A 21,389-nucleotide genomic window follows, 5' to 3' on the forward strand; every position below is an offset into this window, starting at 1 on the left:
TTATTGCAACATGCCACACTGACGCCTCTACAAAGATGGCTGAATATTGGTTCACAAATCTTTGTCTGCAGGACATGCCCAGTTTCTCGTTGCGCATGCGCCTTAGACGTTTTCTTGACACTGCCAGAGTTGCATGTCAACTAAACAGGTTTTCCTAACCGTGTACAATACTCACTGCATTCGTAAACAATTTTCCTTTAACAGGTAATCTAGTTAACTGCTTGAATATTGCAAAATTGGATTGCATTCTCTCTAAAGTCATAAAAAAGCAGTTTGATAGCATACGATCAGAAAGCGTTAGCTGTAAGTGATTTTTGATAGGTCAACATTTTTACGATATCTAGCGGGGCTAGATAGCTAGCTAGCTACCTGACCGCTCGCGCTGACTTAACTTCAGCATCAGGAACCCCACGTCAAAGTAGGTGCGCTAACTAGCTATGTCGCGTCGTTTTCTTTACGTGTACATTCAGCAATCCGCTTTTAGGCTGTTATCAACCTAAACTGGTTGACAGACGTCAATCAGTGCTTTTACTTTCATTTACCATATAGTTTCAGACAGTCCACAACAAATGGGTGCCCATCGAAGTGAGGGACGCAGGGACTGGCTCCAGCAAGATGCTGTTGAACAGCCGATACAAGCAATGGTGAGTGTGCTGTCATCCTGGCTTGATACCTAAAACACTGAACTGGCCACTAGTCTGGCTACCTGTAAATGATTTCTTAAAGTAAGTCGTGCACCGAGCCACGAAGCATCAGATGCTAACATCACAATTAGTGTCAACTCCGGCCTTCATATCCTGTATGATAGTTGTTAAATCTACCAGAAGTGTTGGTAAAACCGTAGACTTTTGCTATGGACGGAGTTGGGGTACTAATTAGACTGAGTGAAGATTATCACTGCATTTAATGTAACTTATGAAATAGCAATACTATGCCGCAGAGCCCTTTGATGAGTAATTAGACTGAACTATTTAGCCAGTGTTTTTTATCCCTTTGCAGAATCCTTGGAATATCATGATCAAACACAGACAGGTTCATCGAAGGGGGAGGCGATCTCAGATGACTGTAAGGTAAGTTAGTTGGCTGACAAACTGCTTTATTGATGCAAATGGACCGCCATATATATACATTCACAGTATTGTAGCCTACATAAACATAAAAAGTATAGTACATGAAGTTAATCTAAGTGTGCATGGCAGCATTTAAACGGTAATAGTGGAATATTCTTTTTCATTTGCCAGGTATTAAAGTAGGAATACTGGCCTTTTGGGAATATGGGCAAAAAACTGAACATTTTGTGCAAGTAAATTAGTCAATGTTGAAGTGAGATGCTTTAATCATAAGGATTGACATCTAAATCAGATTTAAGGTATTCAAGATGTCTTGAAGTAGTGTGTGCCTTTTGTGCCTCAAGTTACACAGATCCTGTCATATCTATGGACCTGCTGAGAACAGTGTTACAGCCCAGCTTTAATGAGGATATCATGGCAGTCTTCAGGAAATACATGAGGGTGAGTAGTTGGATTTGTCTGCTGAGATAAAAATACAAATATATGCATTACGTAAAAATGTATAACCGAGTAGGGAAGCCCATATTTTTGGTGTAAAGTGTGATTTTGGTTGCTGTATTTTACTGTTATGACATCCCTTCTGAGAAGCAAGAGGTGCCCTGTATGGCCAAATAATCTCGAATGCTTCACATCCATGCCGATGTGTTTTGGCATTGAAATGTGCATTTTGGTCTTTCTTTTTACATTATTGCCTTGTCTTTTACAGTTCTTTGAGAAAGCAGCCAGCAACGTAAAAGAGAACGTTGGAGAGGACGTGCAGACGGATCATCTGATAAAAGAAGCCTGTAGAAATTGTCTGGAAAATGTGAGCGTGACACTTGGGTTCTGTAGATGTCACTCTTGTGTGATTATGTGTGGTTAACATCAGGAGTTGTGAGTAATACTTGTTTCCTGTGCATCATCAGGCCAAGCAGCTATTCTCAGATGGGGAGAAGCCAGCTGCAAAACCTGGTCTGGAGCCCTCAGTTAAAGTAGGCTCAATATTTAAAATAACTATTGTCATGTTAAAAAAAATCTTATGAAATAGTTGTAAAACAGGTGTTGTGCCCTAAGACTGGAAAGAAAATACAGTACAACAATACTCTTTCTGGAGAGTAATTGAGTGGTACGTTTATTACTTCCGCATCACTAATCATTTTGTCTTTTTTCCCCTCTTCTCTTCTCTGGAAAGCGTCCACGACCAATAGAGGATGACTCCAGTCAGAGGGGCAGCCCCGTTCTAAAAAAGGTAGGTTTGTTAGACAAGCTAAACTGACCAGCTCACCCTGTGGATTAGACTATTTATTGTCTGGAATCCAAAGCAACTAAAACTTATGGCCCTGTCTTGTGTTTCAATTTCAGAGGAAAGGACGTCCAAATGCACCCACAGTTTCTTATGACAGACCTGCCACATTTAGTAACGCGTTAGTATTTCCTCAAAAGGAAGTCTTCATTACCCCATCAAAACACTGTCTTGAATGTCTACGTTCACGTTTATAGTGTGGCTGATGCTGTTGTATGAATAGGCAGCAGTACCTACCTGCATCCTGACTCCCATGTTTAACATGCCTGTTTTCCTTTCCTGTAGGCCTAAAACTAAGACCTCAGAGCCAATAAAGCGTGACGGACCAAAGGTTTGTGTTGTCCTTATGGTGTTATTACCTTGTCATTGTGCTGCTGGGTAAATGGCATAGGCTTTCATAAATTACCTTGGAAACAGGACACTATCGAAACAGGACCCCCCCCCCCCCCCCGTGACACTGTCTGGTATTCTGTTTCGTAGTGGGACCCCTCACGACTGAACGATGGCAGCACATTTGTTCTTGGGTCACGGGCTAATAAGTAGGTTCACTACTGGTGGTGTTCTATATGTGCACAACCTACAAACAACATTTGTGCTTGTCGTTTCTGACAGCATGGCCTAATCTTTGTTCTAATGCAGGGCTCTAGGAATGGGTGGCACCAGGGGGAGAATCTACATTAAACATGCTGATCTCTTCAAGGTAGACACCTGGCTAGCGCCTTTGATTCATATACAACCCACAGGATGTTCAGTTGTTTGGTTGCAAGCAGTGGTTTGCGGTTGGTCAACTGTTTTGTGTTTGGCTGTTTCAGTATGCTGCCGATGCCCAGGACAAACACTGGCTAGCAGAGAGGCAGCACATGAGAGCCACAGGGGGAAAGATGGTAAGTGCTCAGCCTTACAACGACCTAGTGGAGCCATTCAGGCGTATTCAACAATATCTGCCCTCTACATTGTTTTAGGCCTACCTCCTTATTGAAGACGATGTTCAAGACCTGTCTCGGAGTGATGACTACAAGTGAGTAAAACACGTTGGTCTTTTGACCTTCTGCAAAACACACATTTAAGAATAAACACACACGTATCATCTGTTTCCCAGAAGTCAAATCATAGTCATGACAGCATTGTAGTCTCTCAAATGTGAATTTCAGAAAATCAAAAATTCTGCACATTTCAGAGACGGTCCGGACCTGAAAATGGATGAACTGAAGCCTTTTACAGTACCAGGGTGGATGATTGAGAAGATGCAGAAGGCCATGGACGCCCAGAGGTCAGAGAAGGAATAGATCCAAAGAGAACCAAACTGAAGCTGGATCCTATTAAGTCACAAAGAGGAACAACATTGTCTAGTCTTATCTGTAGGTAGTGCTTTGGATACTGTGGTTGATCGTATAAAGCCAGTGATCAGAGCCATAATGTGCACATTGTCGTTCTTCACCTCATACTAACAGACCACGGTACAGTAGCAGCAACAGAGGGTGCTATAGGCCCTTTGTCATTTGTAAAATGTTGTGCCAATTCCTCAGTCTGCATAATGTTTATGGGAGTACCCAGTAATAATGCTGACACGTTTTACTGTTTTAATTCCATGTCTTTTGTTTTGCTTTTTTATTTAATTTTTAAGTCCACTTAAAATGTTCTTTACAGCCTAGCAGTCGTGTAGTACATCAGATGTACTAGACAGATTCTGTCTAAACAATATAAGGTGCTTATTATTTGCAGTGACTTAAAACTCCAAAATGGAATGTATCAAATTTTGAACTTTATTTGTATTGGCTATGTTCAAAAGACGGTTGAGGGATTGTATTATGTTGAGTTTGTGTGCCAGAGCAGAGAATTTATCAAGAATATTAAAGTTATTCTATTGTTTACAGAAATAGAATGTAATCACATTTGTCTGGCATGGAAGTGTGTCCCTAGCCCCTTGAGTGTAAAACATTTTTTTGTCATTGATGTGGGTTTTTTTGTAATAACGTTTTTTTCTCCAGGGCTTGATATGATAAATGATCTGTAAATTGATAAATGATTTGTAACTTAATCACCTGTAGCTATATGAATTGTATTTTTCTACATTTATGCTAGCTCCAGTTTTAAGATGGCAAATATCGCAAATAATGGTTGAACACTGGCAACCACTAGTAGAAAACAATTAAAGACTCCTTTAAATTTGTTTCATTTATTTGTCTGCCAGATTATTTGATTCGGCAGACATGTTGCGGATGAGATCGAGTTTCCTGTATACGCTTCATTAAATCAGATTTTCAACATAGACATAGTAAGTTACATTCTTATGTCTATGTTGAAATCAGTCTAGTTACACCTTCTAAAACATGCAGCAACTTCTGACTGACTCGTGAACTGAGTTTACACCAATCATGGAAGTTGTGTAGTTAACCGCATTCTCCCAAATGGTTGCCAAGGCTGTGCTTTGTTCAAACCTGATGTTGCGATTGGAGGGACCGTTTTCTGAAAGCAAGTTTAAACAGGGGGGCGGGATAAACTCAGTTTGAAATTTTTACTGCAACAGTCAGGACTCTCGGGAGGTGACGTCTGATCAGACTTATCAGGCAAGTATTACATCTGAATTAAAGATGCGGTGTCAAATTGTTTAATCTATGAAGCCGAAATTAACTACAAGAATGTAGCTGCTGATTTGTTAAAGCAAGCACTGCTGTACAAGCTCATGCGTACAAACAGCAAAGGGATTTTGGAATTGATTGTACGGTGCTAGCTACAGCTAGCTAGCCGGTGTTGAGTGACTCGATTTACTTTTCCGACATCGGTTAGGTTATGTTGTTTAGGTAGATATGTTGTGGCGTTTTCAGATGTCTAGCAACCCTTCGTTACCGTTGAAACAACAGCTTTCTAGCTAGTAGTTATTAAATGTGTTCTAAAAAAACCTAGCCAAGGTACTAACTGTGCTGCTAGCTAGCTAGCCATCACTAACACTGACAATGTTAGCACTAGTTTTTACAGTACTGTAGCTAGCTAGCACTGCACCTAGACAGTCAACTGCATGCTAGCAAACCCAACTGCTACGCTAGTTAACTCGGGTAAATAAAAGTAACTTTGCTCTAAATGATATGCATTTGTGACTCATCTTGATTTCATTGCTTCCATAGAATTTAATTACGGCACTGTACCTAGCTAGCTATGGCCTCTCAGAATATGGATCCTGCAGCAGCCTCATCAACAACCTCTCGGAAAGGCAACGAAACCGGTGGTAGTGCAGCCAAGGGCTCCGTCTCCAAGAGGTGGGTGATTAGTTTAGCGAGTTTTACATTACCTGTGGGCGTTTTTGATTAACCCAGTTAAACTAGCAACGTCTTACACCTCATGTTCGCCTCGAAACTAAATGTATTTCTCTCTTAGGCTTCAACAAGAACTGATGACACTTATGGTAAGAATGTACCTTACGTTTGCATGCTTCCTTTGTTACATTGTCTAACGTCTATTCATCAAAACACTGCACATTCTTATAGTAGCATTGTTTTCTAGATGTCTGGAGACAAGGGAATATCTGCCTTTCCAGAATCAGACAATCTTTTCAAGTGGATCGGAACAATACATGGAGCTCCAGCAACGGTAGATGGCTCATTTCCACTTAATCAGTTTACCTCATTAAACACTCTCTTTAATCCATTGGTATTTTCCGGGGCTGTGTATGTATATTTGGCATTTCTTACTCTTATACCCGTACTTTATCCCACATAATCAGTGTGCATGACACATCTCCTTGAATGCTCAGTGTATGTCTATATACTGTAGGTATATGAAGGCTTGAGGTACAAGCTGTCACTGGAGTTTCCCAGTGGCTACCCATACAAAGCCCCTCGGGTGAAGTTCATCACCCCCTGTTTCCACCCTAACGTGGACGAGCAAGGCTTTATCTGTCTGGACATCTTGAAAGACAAGTGGTCAGCCCTATATGATGTGCGCTCCATCCTCCTCTCCATCCAAAGTTTACTAGGAGGTATGTATCTGTTGCCACTTAGCGACACACACTTATCTTGGTGAACCTTGTGTTGAATGTGTATGGAAAATCATTTTTCATGTACCTTTTTTTTCTTTTCTCCCTTACACACTCCCAGAGCCCAATAATGAAAGTCCGTTAAATGCTGGTGCAGCTGAGCTTTGGGACAACCAGGAAGGTAAGCAAGCATATTGCCAGCCATATAAAAAAATGCAATGTGCCTTAATCAAACCATTCAGTGAGGGGAACAAAATTAAATCTAATGGCATTTTTCCCCTCTTAGCCTTCAAAGCTCATTTGCACTCAACCTTCAAGAACTGAGCTGACCCACAGCCACACAATTTCTTTCTTCTGTTATCTGTCAAACTCTTTCTCTCTGTGGTGTCAGCTTCTAATTATGTATATTTGAATACTGGGTATGTGTATGTACAGTATTTCCATGTTTGTATGAGATGTGTGAATAAAGATTTTAATGTTGATACAATCATGTGTCTGGCTTTATTGCAGTTTAACATCCATAATTTTGTACTCAAGATGATAACTGTGTCAATCTGTTAATAAATGTTACTGTTCTCTAGAATGGTTTTCTGTTAGAAAATAACAACTGAAATATAAAACGTCTTGCTCAGGACTAAAGGACTGGTTCTAATTGCTTTGAATGTTCTGGTAATCTATAGTCAGTGTAGTAGACAGAACATACACCTGAGTTTACAGTTTGGTGGGTGACAACATGCAGACATCTTGGAGTCTTGTGATTCCACCTCCATCATCTCCTCCAGAGTGCCATGATTGTCATGGTTATCATCCTGAGATCCAGACTCAACCCAGGCCTTCTGAGTGGACTCCACTGACCAGAATGGCACACTGACTTTCTGCAGCATCTCTTTGAGCAAGGTGTCCACCTGAGCGATGTGTGATTTCAGGTCAGGGCTCTGCTCCACTTGCACAGTCAGCCAGGGCGTCTGAACGGAGGCTGCGAGTGCTGCCACGCCAGAAACGCTATCTGACACCCCTGTGTTGACTAGTGCCCGACGGTCTTTCTTCTGGGACAGGGGAAAGAGGTTTATGAGGTCACTGGCCTTGTGAAGATCCTGCTGGAAGTTCTCCAGGCCTGAGATGAAGATGACCCAAAGCCGGTTCACCTGCTCCTTGTCCTCCTGGCTTTTTTCCATTTCTGTCATTAGGGACACCAGTCTGCGATGGAGACCTAGGACATGCACGGGAGGGTAATGACGTGTCAGAACTACTGCAATACTGTGGTTTCTAATGCAGTGGTCATACCAGCTTCTGGTGTGTTGATTTATCCTAATTATGGCATTATTTCTGATGCCTGCAAATGTCAAAGACGTGCATAGAATTATCGATGCACTCTCATCTGCACCCACCAGCAAACAGAATAGTTTTGAGTTGACTAAGTCAAGCCTAGCATAGCAAGATGTCTGCAAATGTATTGTTTTTCATAGTTTGGCTAGATTGAAATACAGATGACGGAAATGATTCGCATTTTTTATGACCCGACTTAGTATTTCTTTTCTCAGTATCCAAGGAAGACCAAGACACAGGTGTAGTGTGTGATGTGTGAGGGGGGCGTTAAGGTCCATGATGAAGCCAGAAAAGCTCCGGTATGATTAGGATCAAGATCAGCAGGTACGATTTGTTACCTTGCTGTCCTGAGGGTAAGGCTGCTTTCAGACTTGTTTGTGTTTGTCACAAAATTAACTATAATGTGTTTTGTTCCTGTTCTGTTTATGAGCTCGTTTTCATTATTCATGTAGGCCTATGTATGAAAAAATTAAATGTATAATCGATATACTTTAAACAGGTCTAGTGATTGTGTACAAGTGCTTGATTTGAAGGCTTGTTACGGCTACAAAAAATGGGCAAATCAACACATCTATTATGTTTTTTGTTCCATTATACTTTTCATAGTGATAATGAGTGCAATCATCGATAACATTTAACAATTGTGCCAAGCCAACACTAAAATAATAGTAAGGTTATGTGTGCATTAATAAAACAATTAAAGTAGACGTTTGATCAAAAGTTTAATGTAGTTACTAATTGTCTCTTATTTAAGGGATGTGGATGATCAAAGGTCATTTTATTTGATGGTCGATGATCATTTAAGTAAATAAAGCATTAAAGAATACAGCTTTTCCACCGCAACTTTGGTATTGAATGAAATTGTCTGTTGTTTTGGGAAAATTGATTTACCTGCACAAATCCTATACACCAGTCCTCTGGTTTCCTCCATCTCCTCCCTCAGGAAGCTGCCATCAGAGTTGCTCCCCACTGAGCTGGCTAACTGTTGGAAGCAGGCAGTCACCTTGCTCAGAGCCTCCTGGGCACGCTCACACTCTGCCACCTGGCGCCTCCGGGCTTGGATCTCATCCACGGACTTCTGCCACCGATTCATCTGAAGCTAAGACAGAGGTCAGACGGGACTGATCAAACTGTGCATGGGCAGAATTCTGTAGTGCGGGGTCAGAAGAGCAACATCCACAAAGTACTATTGAGCATAATATAGAAACTGCTCTCACAAAGGCACTTGATAAGGGGATTTTTATAATGATCAGAGCAATCAAGCCATCTTTATTGTCTGTTCATTGCCTTTCTGTTGATAAATTATGAAAACCATATCATTTTGAATTCTGAATAACTTTCCCAACATACCCTTTTGTAGATTTAGAGATGACTTCAACATCCACTGTAGAAATAACTACTAGTCTAGGGCATTTGGAAAATAAAGCTCAAATTGTTTGGAAACACATTAAGATAAATGACAGTTTGATAAACAAACAAAAAATGTATCCTACCTCCAAGGTGAGAGCTGCCTCAGGGTATCATGGTCTGTCTTGTATCAAACAGGCAAGTGTTTGGCCTGTGGGCAACTGAATGTCGAAGTGAACAACTTCAGGATAACCCCCCCCCATCCCTCCACCCTCCCAGTATTAGGCACCTCCTCTGCTCCAATGAGCGGTGTGTCTTGGCTGGAGCCTTGGGAGGTGCTACTCATTAGGGAGACACATTTCAATTAGGCCAAACACAGCAGCTGAGGCTCATGGAGCTGCCCAGGATCATCTTCCTCTGTTCTTACAGTCTGCTCTTACACATGGCTGATAGGGAAGACCTCTTCTTCACCTCATTATCATTCAGAAAAATCTTCTAATAACACATATTGAAAGAGGTCGTTCGGTGCAACTCTAATGGTAACCTTCAGTGTTAATTAATCATGTGTAGCTGTTTTTTGTGATTGATTGTGTGACTGATTTGCACATTTATAAGTATATGTGCGGTTTGATCTGGCTTTAATAGCTGCGTGCCAGACCGGTGCTTCTTGCTTTACTTCCAAGTGATAATTACAGTTTAACTACTTGTAAAGCTTTTTTGAAGATGTGGAGATCCTATAGTACCATAAGTTTGCTCCCATGTGCCAGGTCACCAGAGCAACTGCACTAAAATTAGCTCCTTGTGGTAGCCAAACGTCAGCATGACAGCAGAGCAAGCCTGTGGCAATGGAACATAGTCAAGTGACTCACACTTTACCAAATGGTACACTTTTTCACCAGGGATCAGATGGAACATTGATGTGCTTGCAGGGAATAATATTTTGTTACCAATTTTCTTGTGGGACTATTTTAATTAAACTGGTCTAATTGTATACGCTTGTTAGGATGATGCAAGATGCCATGTTTACCAGTTGTTTAATTTATTATGATAGACATGTATTGAGATATCAGTTGCATTGAGTACATTACTGCTAATTTTTGAGTCAGTTGTCGGAGAAATTACATGTGACAGTGATATCATCAAATAATCCTTTTTCCAATATAGTTTTGAATATTTATTTTAAATATCTAGTAACAGTTTAGGCGGTTTGTCCATTCCCATTGCATTGCCACAGACAAATTCATTATACAACGTTTAGTTACTTCAGGACAGACATGCCTTACGAAGGCAACTAGGAACTTTAACAGTATACATGGAAACTATGCTGTATGACTGAATACATCCTTTACCTATGGAATATCAAAATAATGTACCCAAGAGTAGCAGATGGTGGTTCCATTACAGTAGATTAAACACTCTGCAGTAAGGGACCATTATAGTACAAGATAGAGGAACATATTCTCCAATATAGTGACAGTGATCTTAACAGCTTAATACGAAGTCAGGCCCATTCGGGTACTAGAAATAACACAAACATCGAACAGCAGTCTGATGCAGGTTGAGCTGTGTTGTAGAAAAACGTTCAGGATGGCTGGGCCTTCGCGTACACAGGCTTGCCTCTCCACTTCCCTGCCTCCAAAGAAAAGCCCTACAGACAGATAACCCATGAGCAGTCATATCAGTTAAGTGCTGGTATTTTCAGAGGTGGAAAATTGGGGTGGATAGGGAGGTATCTTACAAAGGAAAGGGTAGCGGTGATCGATTTGGCGTTTTACAGGGCTCGCTAAGTCCAGAGATTTGTAAGTACTTGGAAAGACCAGGGTGTCAATAGGACATGTGTTCTTTCAGATGGATGTGCCAGATTTTGTTTTCCCAGATGGATCTGAGTGCAAGGTCTGCATTTGGGGATGGTTTTGTTCTGGGCAAACTAAATCAGCAGCACATTATCTCTTTCATGCATGTGAAAACATATACTATTTCCATCCAGGTCTATGGTTGCGGGATGATGGAGTCCTTATGAGCTGGGGTTGGGGTCAACACTAATTACCATTAAATCCTAATACATTCAGAATTTAGTTAATAATTAGTTTTTAAAGTCTGCTTTTAAATGAGGTTTTTGATCCCTCCAATTTATATAAGTTGTTTTCAGTTCCTCTCATCAGCTAAATTTCAATTTTAAATTATAATGGACCCCAACCCACCACTGTAAGAAATGGTGCTATGTGGCTATGGACTCCATGATCTCATGGCACAGGCATTGGCAGAAGCCATAGAAGACACAGAGGACCAGGGTGGTGGGCACCAGGCTGACCAGGATCACGCCCAGGGTCAGCTGCTGGATCATCAGCAGGTAGATGCCCAGCGGCAACGAGCTGAAGTAGACGAGACACAGCACACCCAGCAGGAAGCGGGGGAAGCTCCGCGAGGTCCAGGCGCGACACTTCTGCACCGGCAGGTGGCAGGGCAGTGAGTCCAGGCTGGGCGGCCGGTACAGCCGGACCATGTTGAGCATGCTCATGGAGTCGGACGACTGGGATTCCCCCGGGACCTCCATGATGGTGATGACCAGACAGTCTGAGGAGCTGTGAGATTGGTCTCCGCTGCCAGTCACACAGCCACCCCCTCCTCCACCTCCGCCCACCTCGCCACCCAGGCTGTTGGGGGTCAGTAGCACCTCCCCGGCCGGGGCGGAGCCACTCTTCCTGGCTCGGTCCTGGTAGGTCAGGATGGCCAGGATGTTGCTGTCGTCCTGCATCAGCCAGATCTCCTCGTCTGGGACGTGGGTCTCATGGCGGCAGAAGGGGCAGCTGATGAGGCTAGGGGAGGAGTCGCCCATCTCCACTATCTTCTTCAGACATTTGGCACAGACGCGGTGCAGGCAGCCCAGCACCTTGGGCTTGCGCGTGCGTGTGTCGTAGCGGTTGTAGCAGATCTTACACTCAAGTTCCTCCACAGTGTACACCAGAGATTGGCAGCCCTCCCCTGCCTCCACCTCTAGCTTCTGGCTCATCCTGAGAGAGGAAGTGATGCACAGCAGCGAGCCAGGAAGGAATGTAGGTGAGGATGGGAGTTATTGGGCAGCTGGGGAATGTGGCTGTTAATGTTCCAAAGTGATCCTAGAGCAGTTTCAACAGCGGTTTATGGTCTCTCTTGGTTTTGTCCCTGATTCAAGATTCTTTCAAGAGTGAAGATATGTAGCATACTTTTAGAGTGTTATTCCACTTGGAAAATTGCAAAATTTTGGGTAGTCTTAATTCAAGTCACAGATAATAATGTAGTTTACAGCTTTTCACAGAAATAGTTGATAAATACATTCACATTAAATTACAAATATATTTTATCAACAAAACATTGAATGAAATTACCTGATTTCTTTTTGGCAAGCCCTGGAAAATCCTGAATACCCTGAATTCACTATGTTCACAGTTCATGCATACATGTAAAAGTTTTTTTTTTGTCGCAGAATATATCAATGGCGCAAGCTTATCTTTTGACAGCAGAGGAATGGGAAGACAACGTTTGTAATTTAACAGGTTACACTGGCCCCACACCTATGCCAACCTCTGCCAAGCAACCTAAAACAGACTGGTCTCATTGTTTCTCTGCAAACCTTACAGCTGCAGATCTGGTGCTACCTTTGTTACAGCATGCATCTCAACCCTTCATGGAGACAACCCTTATTTCAAAGTCCTCATTAAAGGCAAAGTCCAATGAAAAGAAATTAACAGTGTGAGGAGATAAAAACATTTTCATCTTAGACTTTGTAACTCTTTCTCACAGTATCAAAGGACAAAGATGTTGCATCCTTTGTATATCCATAGATGTTGAGGAGAAGTTGGAGTTTGGTTTTGGCGCTACAAGAGTGTAGAGGTGGTCTTATCGGGGGAGTAGATCCAGCATTGTGTTCTCACCTGGGGAGAAAACACACAGGGCTGATGAACTGGTAAACAAATCCATACAAACAATTGCATTTTACTGTACTGCCACTGTAGTGATGTTCATATTGTTAGAACTAGTCTGTCTATCTTTAGAAATACAGGAAGAAAGTGCATACCACTAGAATGATAGTTATATAGATACATATAGATAGATTCATAATTCAATTGATTGACAGACAGAAACTTTATTGATCCCTGAGGGAAAATTGCACTGTTATTGCATGTCCTTTGGTTTCTACTGTTTTCTAATCGGCACTATTTAAACCACCAAATGATGCTTTAGCAATCATACAAGTATTCCATTTGATCATGAGAGTGTATTTAATAAAGAAGCATGTTTATTTTGTGCTGTAGGTCATCCAATGTCATTCATGCTGCAGCAGTAATCCTCTTAGTGTGGTTCATTCCCCCATAACGACCACAGGGGGGACCTCCATGTCCAAAGCTGTAACTGTGCCCTCCAATAACATGGCCCCCAACCTGACAATGCTACGAAGCCGGCATACTTTACAGTTAACCCTTCAATTCATACTCTCTCCATCCATCTCTCCCTCTCTGTCAGGGTCTTCATGTAGACATGCTGATGTCATAGAAACGAGGGCTTGGCAGCCCTGTGTGAAGAGAGGGAGAGAAAAAGGAAGGGAGGGGGGGGGAAGAGATTGATGGATGCCTGTGGATCCATGCGAGGCTGGAGATAGAAAGAAAACACGATCAGCTGCGCGCTTCTTTGCGTATCTGTATTAGGCTAGGTATCAAAACATCGGGTTGGGTAGCTGGCCAACAAGCATCCACCGTAACCGGGGCAGGAAGGCGTCTCCCCCTCCCTCCCTCCCTCCCTCCCTCCCTCCCTCCCTCCCTCCCTCCCTCCCTCCCTCCCTCCCTCCCTCCCTCCCTCCCTCCCTCCCTCCCTCCCTCCCTCCCTCCCTCCCTCCCTCCCTCCCTCCCTCCCTCCCTCCCTCCCTCCCTCCCTCCCTCCCTCTGCCTCTCCCTCTCCCTCTCTGCCTCTCTCCCTCCCTCTCCCTCTCCCTCTCCCTCCCTCCCCATCTCTCATCTTTATTTCACAAAGACGATGACTCACACATCAGAATGTCATTTAGGAAGGAACGCCTTCACCAGTGGGTAGCAGAGAGACGGAGCTCACCAGCGCGCTAACAGAACATAGATTACACCTCTCTCGCTGCTCGTTCTCTCATTCTTTAACGCTTTCGTCTCCTTCACTCGTTCTGTGTTTCTTTTTCTGGGCACAGGTTGTTAGAATCTGAGCTGGGCCTATAAATAGCCAGCCTGTACAGCTTGGGGATACACAGGCTGCTTTATATAACACCCCCCATTTCCATCCGAGATAGCAGGGGGAGAGGAGGGAGAAAGGAAGAGTGAGAGAGGGAAAGAGAGAGGAAGAGAGGGGCAGAGATAGATAAAAAGGTACAGGCAACAAGTACCGATCATGATAAAGACATTTGGTGGCAAGTTTGTCTCCCAGGCTTTAGGGAGAGAAAAACTAAAGATTACATAAATAAATGCAGACACATTTTTGAATGACAGCCAGTGGGTCAATATGGAATGGAGGTGGCTGTAGACAGGCACTGCTGTAATGTAATTACCTCCATATCCTGAAGGGACGCATTGTAACAGACCTGACCATATTTATCCCTATAATGAAGTAAAGTGCTAATGTGTGAGTGTGTATCGGTGTCTATATTTCTCTGGCTGGTCATTGTGCATAAACAGAAGTTTCCCTGATTCCAAACAGCTTCAGTTGCGGACATGAGGCCATTATAGATCATTCTCTATGAGCCAATATTTGGACAGGGCTATTGTCAGCCTTAATAAGAAGTGGGGTAAGAACAGCAAATAGGAACCAAGAAGGCCCACTTTCTTTAGATCTGTAAAACCAGATTGTGGGTTTGCCATTAACGTGTGGTTTCCAGTCTAAGAGAAACCCCACCACAAAACAGATTACTGTCTTACACTACAGAGGGACGCACGGCACACTGCAGGTTGAAGAATGCCGCCATCATTCAGCGTCTGCCGTGTTCAAACACTCATACACTGACTTGAGTGCTGTGTCGACAACAGAGCTACTCGAGAAGAATTTGTAGTCATGGCTTTGCTTATAGTGATGTTCGCTCCGTCCATTTGACATTGGTGTACTTATTTGCAGAGCACCTGCTGACACAAAGCACATTTGTGTTCTTATCTGATAGACTGATCTACTGGTCGTGTGTATGTTTAAACATGAGGGTCTGTGTATGTGTGGTGTTCTGTGGGGGAGTTCCACACAGGCAGAATGATGAGGAGGTAAACAGGCAATAATTGCATTTAATGGCCTCTTCAACAAACTTAAATATACTAGCATATCACAAAACCAATAAAGCTGGAAGCTGGACAAAATCAACCTTTGTTTAATTAAATGTCAAGCAGCAATAAATTCCTTGATGTGTGCCTTTCCCACCACATAAAGATAACTGTCCTCTTCTAGGGCATTTATTTCATCACCCATCGCATATTTCATGATGCCATCACGACATCCTGCGGTTCCTTTAGTTGTGTTTGCTCCATGTTCAAGGTGGTACTGAGCCTGACCTGAAGCCTGCTATTTCAGGAGGGCCTCCTGAGCCAGTGTGGTGGTGGATCAACAACACCGGGCCATCTTTGCCCCTGGTCTCTACTTGGCAGCCAGTGCTCTCTGCCTGGCTCCTCTCAAGCTACTCCCTGACAACTGTCACTGTGCCTTCCATGTACTACCTACAGGTACAGGTACAAACGCATGTCTGTTAAAGGGAACAGAACAATAAACGTTTTTCACAGCGACATTTCCTTCTAAAATTGACAAAATGCAATGACAGTTAGTTAGTCATCTTCAGTGGGATGCAGATCAAAACACAAGATGCTTTCACATGGGCTAACAGGTTTGCTGGTAAGTAATCCTATGGGTGGATGAAAGCCCATGCTGAGAAGGTACCCTCTGCATCTCCCTCGACTGTGACAAGTCCTGTGCATGGTGTGTGAGATGAGCGATGAGCTGAGGGAATAAAAGATGGACGATCAAAGCGGAGCTTTGAAAAATGATGCCAGACAGAGAGCCCTTGTGTATTAATCTTTCATGATGATGTTTAATTCTCATCTATTTCGAAATAACAGGTCCCTACAGCCTCGTTAAGGGAGAACCCCACAGATCCGGTCTTACGCACGACAGTGAGAGAGGCAGTGTTGTGAAACGATAGGGGGAAATTAACAAAGCAATTAATGCACAGGATATAAAACTGCAATATATAGGGAGGCTTATTCTAGTAATGCTAGTCTCTGTGCTAAAGTCAACAATATTTAAGAAGTGGAGTTTTGTTGCATCAGAAACTAAACCATGTTTATTTCTAAACAATGAAAACAACTACACTTTCAGTCTTTTCAGCGGGTCTACAAAAGGACAAACAGAAACAGGTTTGGAGTCTTCAGTTATCCTGGTCATACAGTATGTCACGTGACACACTCTTGTTTTGCCTCAAGAGTACCACCCTCATGTCTGTGTTGATGTGATGTGATGGGACAGGTTGATAGGGCCTGCACCTGGGAGGACTGGTCAGTCAACCAACCTCTCTGCTCCAATCCTGCATCACAACCTTGGACTAACTCAAATCTCTGTTATATATAGATACAAGGAAATAAAATGGGCCCCATAAGTGATCCATCTAACTTTTGAAAAATATACTGCAATGCAAGTTACAAGCATGAAGCAGACATGGCCTCTTCAATTGACAATTGCATGTACCTATATGGTATGTTGACTGGTATACTTTATGAACTACGCTATAGACTGACAACTAAATACAAATGTTTAATTCAAAAGGAATGGTTTAGAATTTGTGACTTGATTTTCATCCCATAAGAAATCATTTATTTCTGATCTGTTTGATTGAATCAGCAACAAACTAACCAACTCAAGGAGGCCAAAGAAGATAAACAAAAAATTATAGTAGCATACAAGTAAAATGTAAATAACAGGATATGAAAATAATACAATTCCTGTGTTGTTTATTCACAAATCTCTTCAGCCAACAAAACGTGCATGATGCAGGCTGGTTGATAATCTTGAAATGTGGCATTGCATTTAAGAGAGTAGCTCTGGAGATAAGTTTTCATGGTTTTATGTTGCTTTAGGCAAAATAACGATATCATTTTTCTCACCAACAAATGTCAGGCGGCCTGTTGCCTACTCCTCGGCACCTTAGTAAATACACCCAACAGACTCACAGCATATAGGCTAAACTGCATAGGACGCATAAACTGGTTACTATATTTGCAAAACAAGAACAGGTTTTTGCTAAGCCAGAACTAGTCTAAAGGCTACTTTAAGATAAATTAATGTCAACACTAATGAAAAAGTCGCAATCCTCATTAACATTCAGCAGGCTACTTGATTCACTAAACCAATAACCAATTCGCCGCAGTTTTCTTGCACTCACCTATGATCCGTAGAACAACCTGATAAACGTGTGATCGTGTCTTCCGTCAAGGTCTAAGATAAATGAGTCTTGTCGCCGCCACGCTTTCTCCTCCCTGTGGCACTCTGTCGGTGAGTCACTGTCGATCTCGAGGTCCCATCTGTCCAAGTCTGACTGCTACATCCCCCTCAATGCGGTAGCGCGCGGTAGCATCAGGACCGGCACAGAATTCTCCTCAGTGGTTGCTGTGGCAACAGTTACAAGTGCAAGCTGCGACGGACTTGAACAGTCCATAACCTATAGGACAACCTATGGTTGCGGTATCCCAATAAATGTCAATTAATTACTTAGGCCCTACATCACAGACAGGCATGTGTGCTGTTGATTCATTTAACATCTTTCCATCACTCATCATTTGTTGTGCATTACGCTAGACCTAACCGCGTCTGTTTTTGTGCATGCTGGAAAATACGACGTATGCTTTGCAACAGCAGCCTATCAATATGGATTTTAGGGTCAATCATATAAACAAAGGACTGCCCACGCTTCACTCTAGTAAACATACCTATTAACTTGCCCTATTAACTACGCTAAATAGGATATTTTCAATGTTCTGGTTATAAATAGAAAACCTATTCATACTCAAGCCTCCTCCAGTCACCAGGTGAAGTTTTACAGATAAGCAAAGTGGTTTTGACCACAAAACGCGATTTAGGTTGGTCCTGGTCACAGTAGGGTAGCCCACATATTTCTAACAAACACTTCCTCAAAGAAAAACATAATTGGAGCTACTTTTCTCTTGTTTTAAACCTGTAAACCAGAAATGAACACCTACCAACTATTTACCACAACAATTATTGGCTACAAAGACTTCCACCACTAGCCACGCCAGTTCAGCAGGTTAAAAAAACAAGGACACATTCGCAAAGAAAGAGTGAACAAGCCCAGAACAAAATGTCCTACCATGTGAGCGAATGATAGGCTAAATGTTTCTCCTGCGTTGATATATTTGAGAAATTATTTACTAAAAGGTGTTTGAAATCCTGTTTAAATGCATACCTTCTTAACTTCCAATCCAAGGGTTCATCTTTTGTCCACATAGAGGCAGTGTGGAGAAAATCCGTGTGTTTCGCGACCGCCATTAAACGAGACCAACGGAATAGTGTTCGGTCGCACTGCTGTCGTCATTTCCTTCAACTTTGAGATAAAGACGGACCTGGCAGCCCTAAACAGGGAGCTTCGCGGGTCAATTTTTTGATTTTGTGTGGCGTGATCCGACCTATATCGGAGCCATCAGAACTGCAACCATGGTAAGGCGTCGTCTGTGACATAGTTCAAATATATATGGCTTGTCTAAGGTGTTATTTGTGTATTACAAAAGTTGAAAATGTCGGAAAATACGGTGGGATTGAGAACGTCTGTGCAACGTAGGGCCATTGTTGCAGCCATTCATTTCCACAACCTTAAACATTTAGCATATCCTTGCTGTAAGCTAAGCTTAAATGTTAGGTTTTTTGTGAACTCCGACCATGTGCATATTGGTTATCGTGTGTACAAGTGGAATGGTTAATAACAAACTAGAAAGTTCACTAGTTACACCAGTAACCTAAACTCGTAGACTAGCTACCAGATGCTAGCTCCCATTAGCTTGCTCGCAAATGAGTAACTATATCAAATTGGTCTCGGCAATGATGATTTCATTTGAGCTAAACAATGTTGAAGCCAATGAAGCAGGATTACACTGAGCCCTGAACCATGTTTTTAAATGTCAATGCATTCAACCACCAAGCTGGTCGCCGAAAATCAATCCGGATGCATGTGGACACAAGGAAATGACCTTGTTCAATGGTGTTACTGATGTGTGTGTGTGTGTGTGTGTTTATTTTCAGACGGTTGGAAAGAGTAGCAAGATGTTGCAGCACATCGACTACAGAATGCGGTGCATTCTGCAGGATGGGCGCATCTTTATTGGGACATTCAAGGCGTTTGACAAACACATGAACCTCATTTTGTGCGACTGTGATGAGTTCAGAAAGATCAAGTAAGTGGGTTTGAAATCTAGATGGTGGATTGCTTCATCAGTAATCGATGTTTTTCCATTTGGGCAACATATCATACAAGTATGAGTATTGGTTGGTTGATCTTGGGGCAATTCCCTGAAATGTGTCAGCAATAACCTAATCCCTCTTGTGCTAACTAGGCCTAAAAACTCAAAGCAGCCTGAACGTGAGGAGAAGAGGGTGCTGGGTTTGGTCCTCCTGAGAGGGGAGAACTTGGTCTCCATGACAGTCGAGGGACCACCACCTAAAGATGTAAGTCTATATCCTTTCCTGTCATGTCTTATCATGAACAATTTCTATAAAATCACAAGCTATATATATATTTGATATGAGGGCCAAAATGGAATATTGAGATGTGCGACTAACTCAACTGTTCCCCCTAGACTGGTATTGCCCGCGTGCCCCTTGCTGGTGTGGCAGGAGGTCCAGGTGTGGGCAGGGCAGCTGGCAGAGGTGTCCCTGCTGGCGCCCCCATGCCCCAGGCTCCTGCAGGCCTGGCAGGCCCCGTCAGAGGAGTAGGAGGGCCTTCACAGCAGGTACATTGGCATGACCAGTCTCTCAAATTTGAGGTTTGAGTGATGTGATCTGAAATCTGGGTTGCAATTTTGTTCAATTTGTGTGGTGGGGATAGAGTTCAGATCATGGGGCTTTTTAGTCATGACACTTTCCTTGGCAAGGATGATTTCAATTGAGCTGAACTATGATGTTGAAGCCAATTGGAGCAGGATTACACTGAGCCAAGATGAACTACTGGGGACATTACCCATGGGAGTTTGTGGTTTTCTGGATTCCATTTCTGTCTGTGTTAATCCCCCCCCCCTCCCCCTCTCCCCAAAGGTGATGACCCCCCAGGGCAGAGGAACAGTGGCAGCAGCAGCAGCTGGAGCCAGCATTGCTGGGGCCCCGACACAGTACCCCCCAGGCAGGGGAGGGCCTCCCCCAATGGGCCGTGGTGCACCTCCTCCTGGTAAGAGACTTGTACCCAGAGGCCTCCTTGGTGTCTGCTTAGACATTCTGAAAAGGTGCTCACTTGATTTTGAGTCTTGGTTGATTTGGCAGTGATGATTTTCATCAGCTGAACGATGATGTTGAAGCTATTTGAAAGCAGGATTACTCTGAGCCCCTCAACCAATACTCAGCCCCCTGAGTAATCAGGCTCAATAAGTACTCAAACATAAAGTAAACTTTTGTTGTTGTTATTTTAGGCATGATGGGCCCACCCCCAGGCATGAGACCACCAATGGGGCCACCAATGGGAATGCCCCCTGGCAGAGGTGCACCAATGGGCATGCCTCCTCCAGGAATGAGACCACCTCCCCCTGGCATGAGAGGTAAGCATTGCCTTCATCTAGTGTTGCTTTGTCTCATAAGATGTGTCCCAAACAAACACCCAGTGCAGTTTAAACTTGCTGACTTGTTGCTCTCTGTTCTAGGTCCCCCACCCCCAGGTATGCGCCCTCCTAGACCCTGAACCCATCCTCTGGACTGAAGGGCTGTTTTTTCCGTCACCCTTCCTTCCCGATTTGTCACACTGAGCTATTGTATAGTTCCGACTTTTGTATTTGTTTTTGCTTTTTTTAAATAAAGTGTCTGATGGACAATTTTGTTTTTAACAATGATTTATTTCCTGCCTTATTGACTGTGGCCAAATGAGCCTCATATTCAAATGTGGCCAGTTCATATTGGTGGTTTAATAAATATCTGCTAAGAAATGTATCCTGTGGGGCATTAAGTTTCTGAAAGGCTTGCTACTATGCTCCACATCACACTTAAGTCAACCTTTTGTATTGGCACTGCATTGATAAGTGTCCTTGAGTTAAATTCAGTAGAGACTGATATGAGCTGTCAGAACCTTGCTAGCTAACGTTACTATAGCCAAGATTGTCCTGGCAGTCCCTACATAAGTAGCAATGATGTCAGTCTTCAGAAACAGTTGTAATACCTGTGATTCATGAGC

General features: G+C 43.0%; 5 protein-coding genes across 13 annotated transcripts; 3 read left to right on the top strand and 2 right to left on the bottom strand.

The window, feature by feature from the left end:
- Window positions 1-113: 113 nt before the first annotated feature.
- LOC146273227 (deoxynucleotidyltransferase terminal-interacting protein 1-like) lies at window positions 114-4,522 on the top strand. 4 transcript variants are annotated; one of them, XM_084705825.1, is made up of 14 exons: window positions 114-422; window positions 550-644; window positions 1,000-1,070; window positions 1,415-1,511; window positions 1,777-1,875; window positions 1,976-2,041; window positions 2,242-2,298; window positions 2,412-2,473; window positions 2,638-2,683; window positions 2,833-2,891; window positions 2,992-3,052; window positions 3,165-3,236; window positions 3,315-3,370; window positions 3,530-4,522. In XM_084705825.1, exons 2-14 carry the CDS (start codon window positions 570-572, stop codon window positions 3,636-3,638), a joined length of 930 nt encoding a protein of 309 aa, XP_084561951.1. In that variant the 5' UTR covers window positions 114-422; window positions 550-569; the 3' UTR covers window positions 3,639-4,522. The 4 variants fall into 4 exon arrangements, with proteins under 4 accessions (XP_084561951.1, XP_084561950.1, XP_084561954.1 ...); XM_084705824.1 differs by having other exon boundaries at window positions 114-418; XM_084705827.1 differs by having other exon boundaries at window positions 145-204.
- A 241-nt stretch (window positions 4,523-4,763) lies between these two features.
- Window positions 4,764-6,809, top strand: LOC146273228 (ubiquitin-conjugating enzyme E2 C-like). The gene is made up of 7 exons (XM_084705830.1): window positions 4,764-4,919; window positions 5,475-5,606; window positions 5,725-5,752; window positions 5,851-5,937; window positions 6,121-6,325; window positions 6,444-6,503; window positions 6,609-6,809. Exons 2-7 carry the CDS (start codon window positions 5,506-5,508, stop codon window positions 6,644-6,646), a joined length of 519 nt encoding a protein of 172 aa, XP_084561956.1. The 5' UTR covers window positions 4,764-4,919; window positions 5,475-5,505; the 3' UTR covers window positions 6,647-6,809.
- A 103-nt stretch (window positions 6,810-6,912) lies between these two features.
- On the bottom strand, window positions 6,913-8,741 carry LOC146273229 (regulator of G-protein signaling 9-binding protein). Its single transcript, XM_084706200.1, has 2 exons — window positions 8,540-8,741; window positions 6,913-7,532 (listed from the first exon to the last, which is right to left on the bottom strand). Exons 1-2 carry the CDS (start codon window positions 8,739-8,741, stop codon window positions 7,003-7,005), a joined length of 732 nt encoding a protein of 243 aa, XP_084562326.1. The 3' UTR covers window positions 6,913-7,002.
- A 1,282-nt stretch (window positions 8,742-10,023) lies between these two features.
- On the bottom strand, window positions 10,024-18,558 carry LOC146273230 (E3 ubiquitin-protein ligase RNF182). Of its 6 annotated transcripts, none has more exons than XR_014766615.1 (4): window positions 18,432-18,558; window positions 12,774-12,906; window positions 10,734-12,006; window positions 10,024-10,643 (listed from the first exon to the last, which is right to left on the bottom strand). XR_014766615.1 is itself a non-coding variant. In XM_084705372.1 (4 exons), exons 2-4 carry the CDS (start codon window positions 12,812-12,814, stop codon window positions 10,578-10,580), a joined length of 807 nt encoding a protein of 268 aa, XP_084561498.1. In that variant the 5' UTR covers window positions 12,815-12,906; window positions 18,432-18,558; the 3' UTR covers window positions 10,024-10,577. The 6 variants fall into 6 exon arrangements, 5 of the variants coding, with proteins under 5 accessions (XP_084561498.1, XP_084561497.1, XP_084561495.1 ...); XM_084705372.1 differs by having other exon boundaries at window positions 11,307-12,006; XM_084705371.1 differs by adding an exon at window positions 17,394-17,617 and having other exon boundaries at window positions 10,028-12,006; window positions 18,432-18,535.
- Window positions 18,543-21,051, top strand: snrpb (small nuclear ribonucleoprotein polypeptides B and B1). Its single transcript, XM_084705374.1, has 7 exons — window positions 18,543-18,682; window positions 19,262-19,413; window positions 19,573-19,684; window positions 19,816-19,968; window positions 20,270-20,399; window positions 20,638-20,763; window positions 20,866-21,051. Exons 1-7 carry the CDS (start codon window positions 18,680-18,682, stop codon window positions 20,901-20,903), a joined length of 714 nt encoding a protein of 237 aa, XP_084561500.1. The 5' UTR covers window positions 18,543-18,679; the 3' UTR covers window positions 20,904-21,051.
- Window positions 21,052-21,389: the final 338 nt, after the last annotated feature.

This window comes from Hypomesus nipponensis, chromosome 9 (assembly GCF_054491055.1).
Source record: "Hypomesus nipponensis isolate SF chromosome 9, ASM5449105v1, whole genome shotgun sequence".
NCBI lineage: Eukaryota > Metazoa > Chordata > Actinopteri > Osmeriformes > Osmeridae > Hypomesus > Hypomesus nipponensis.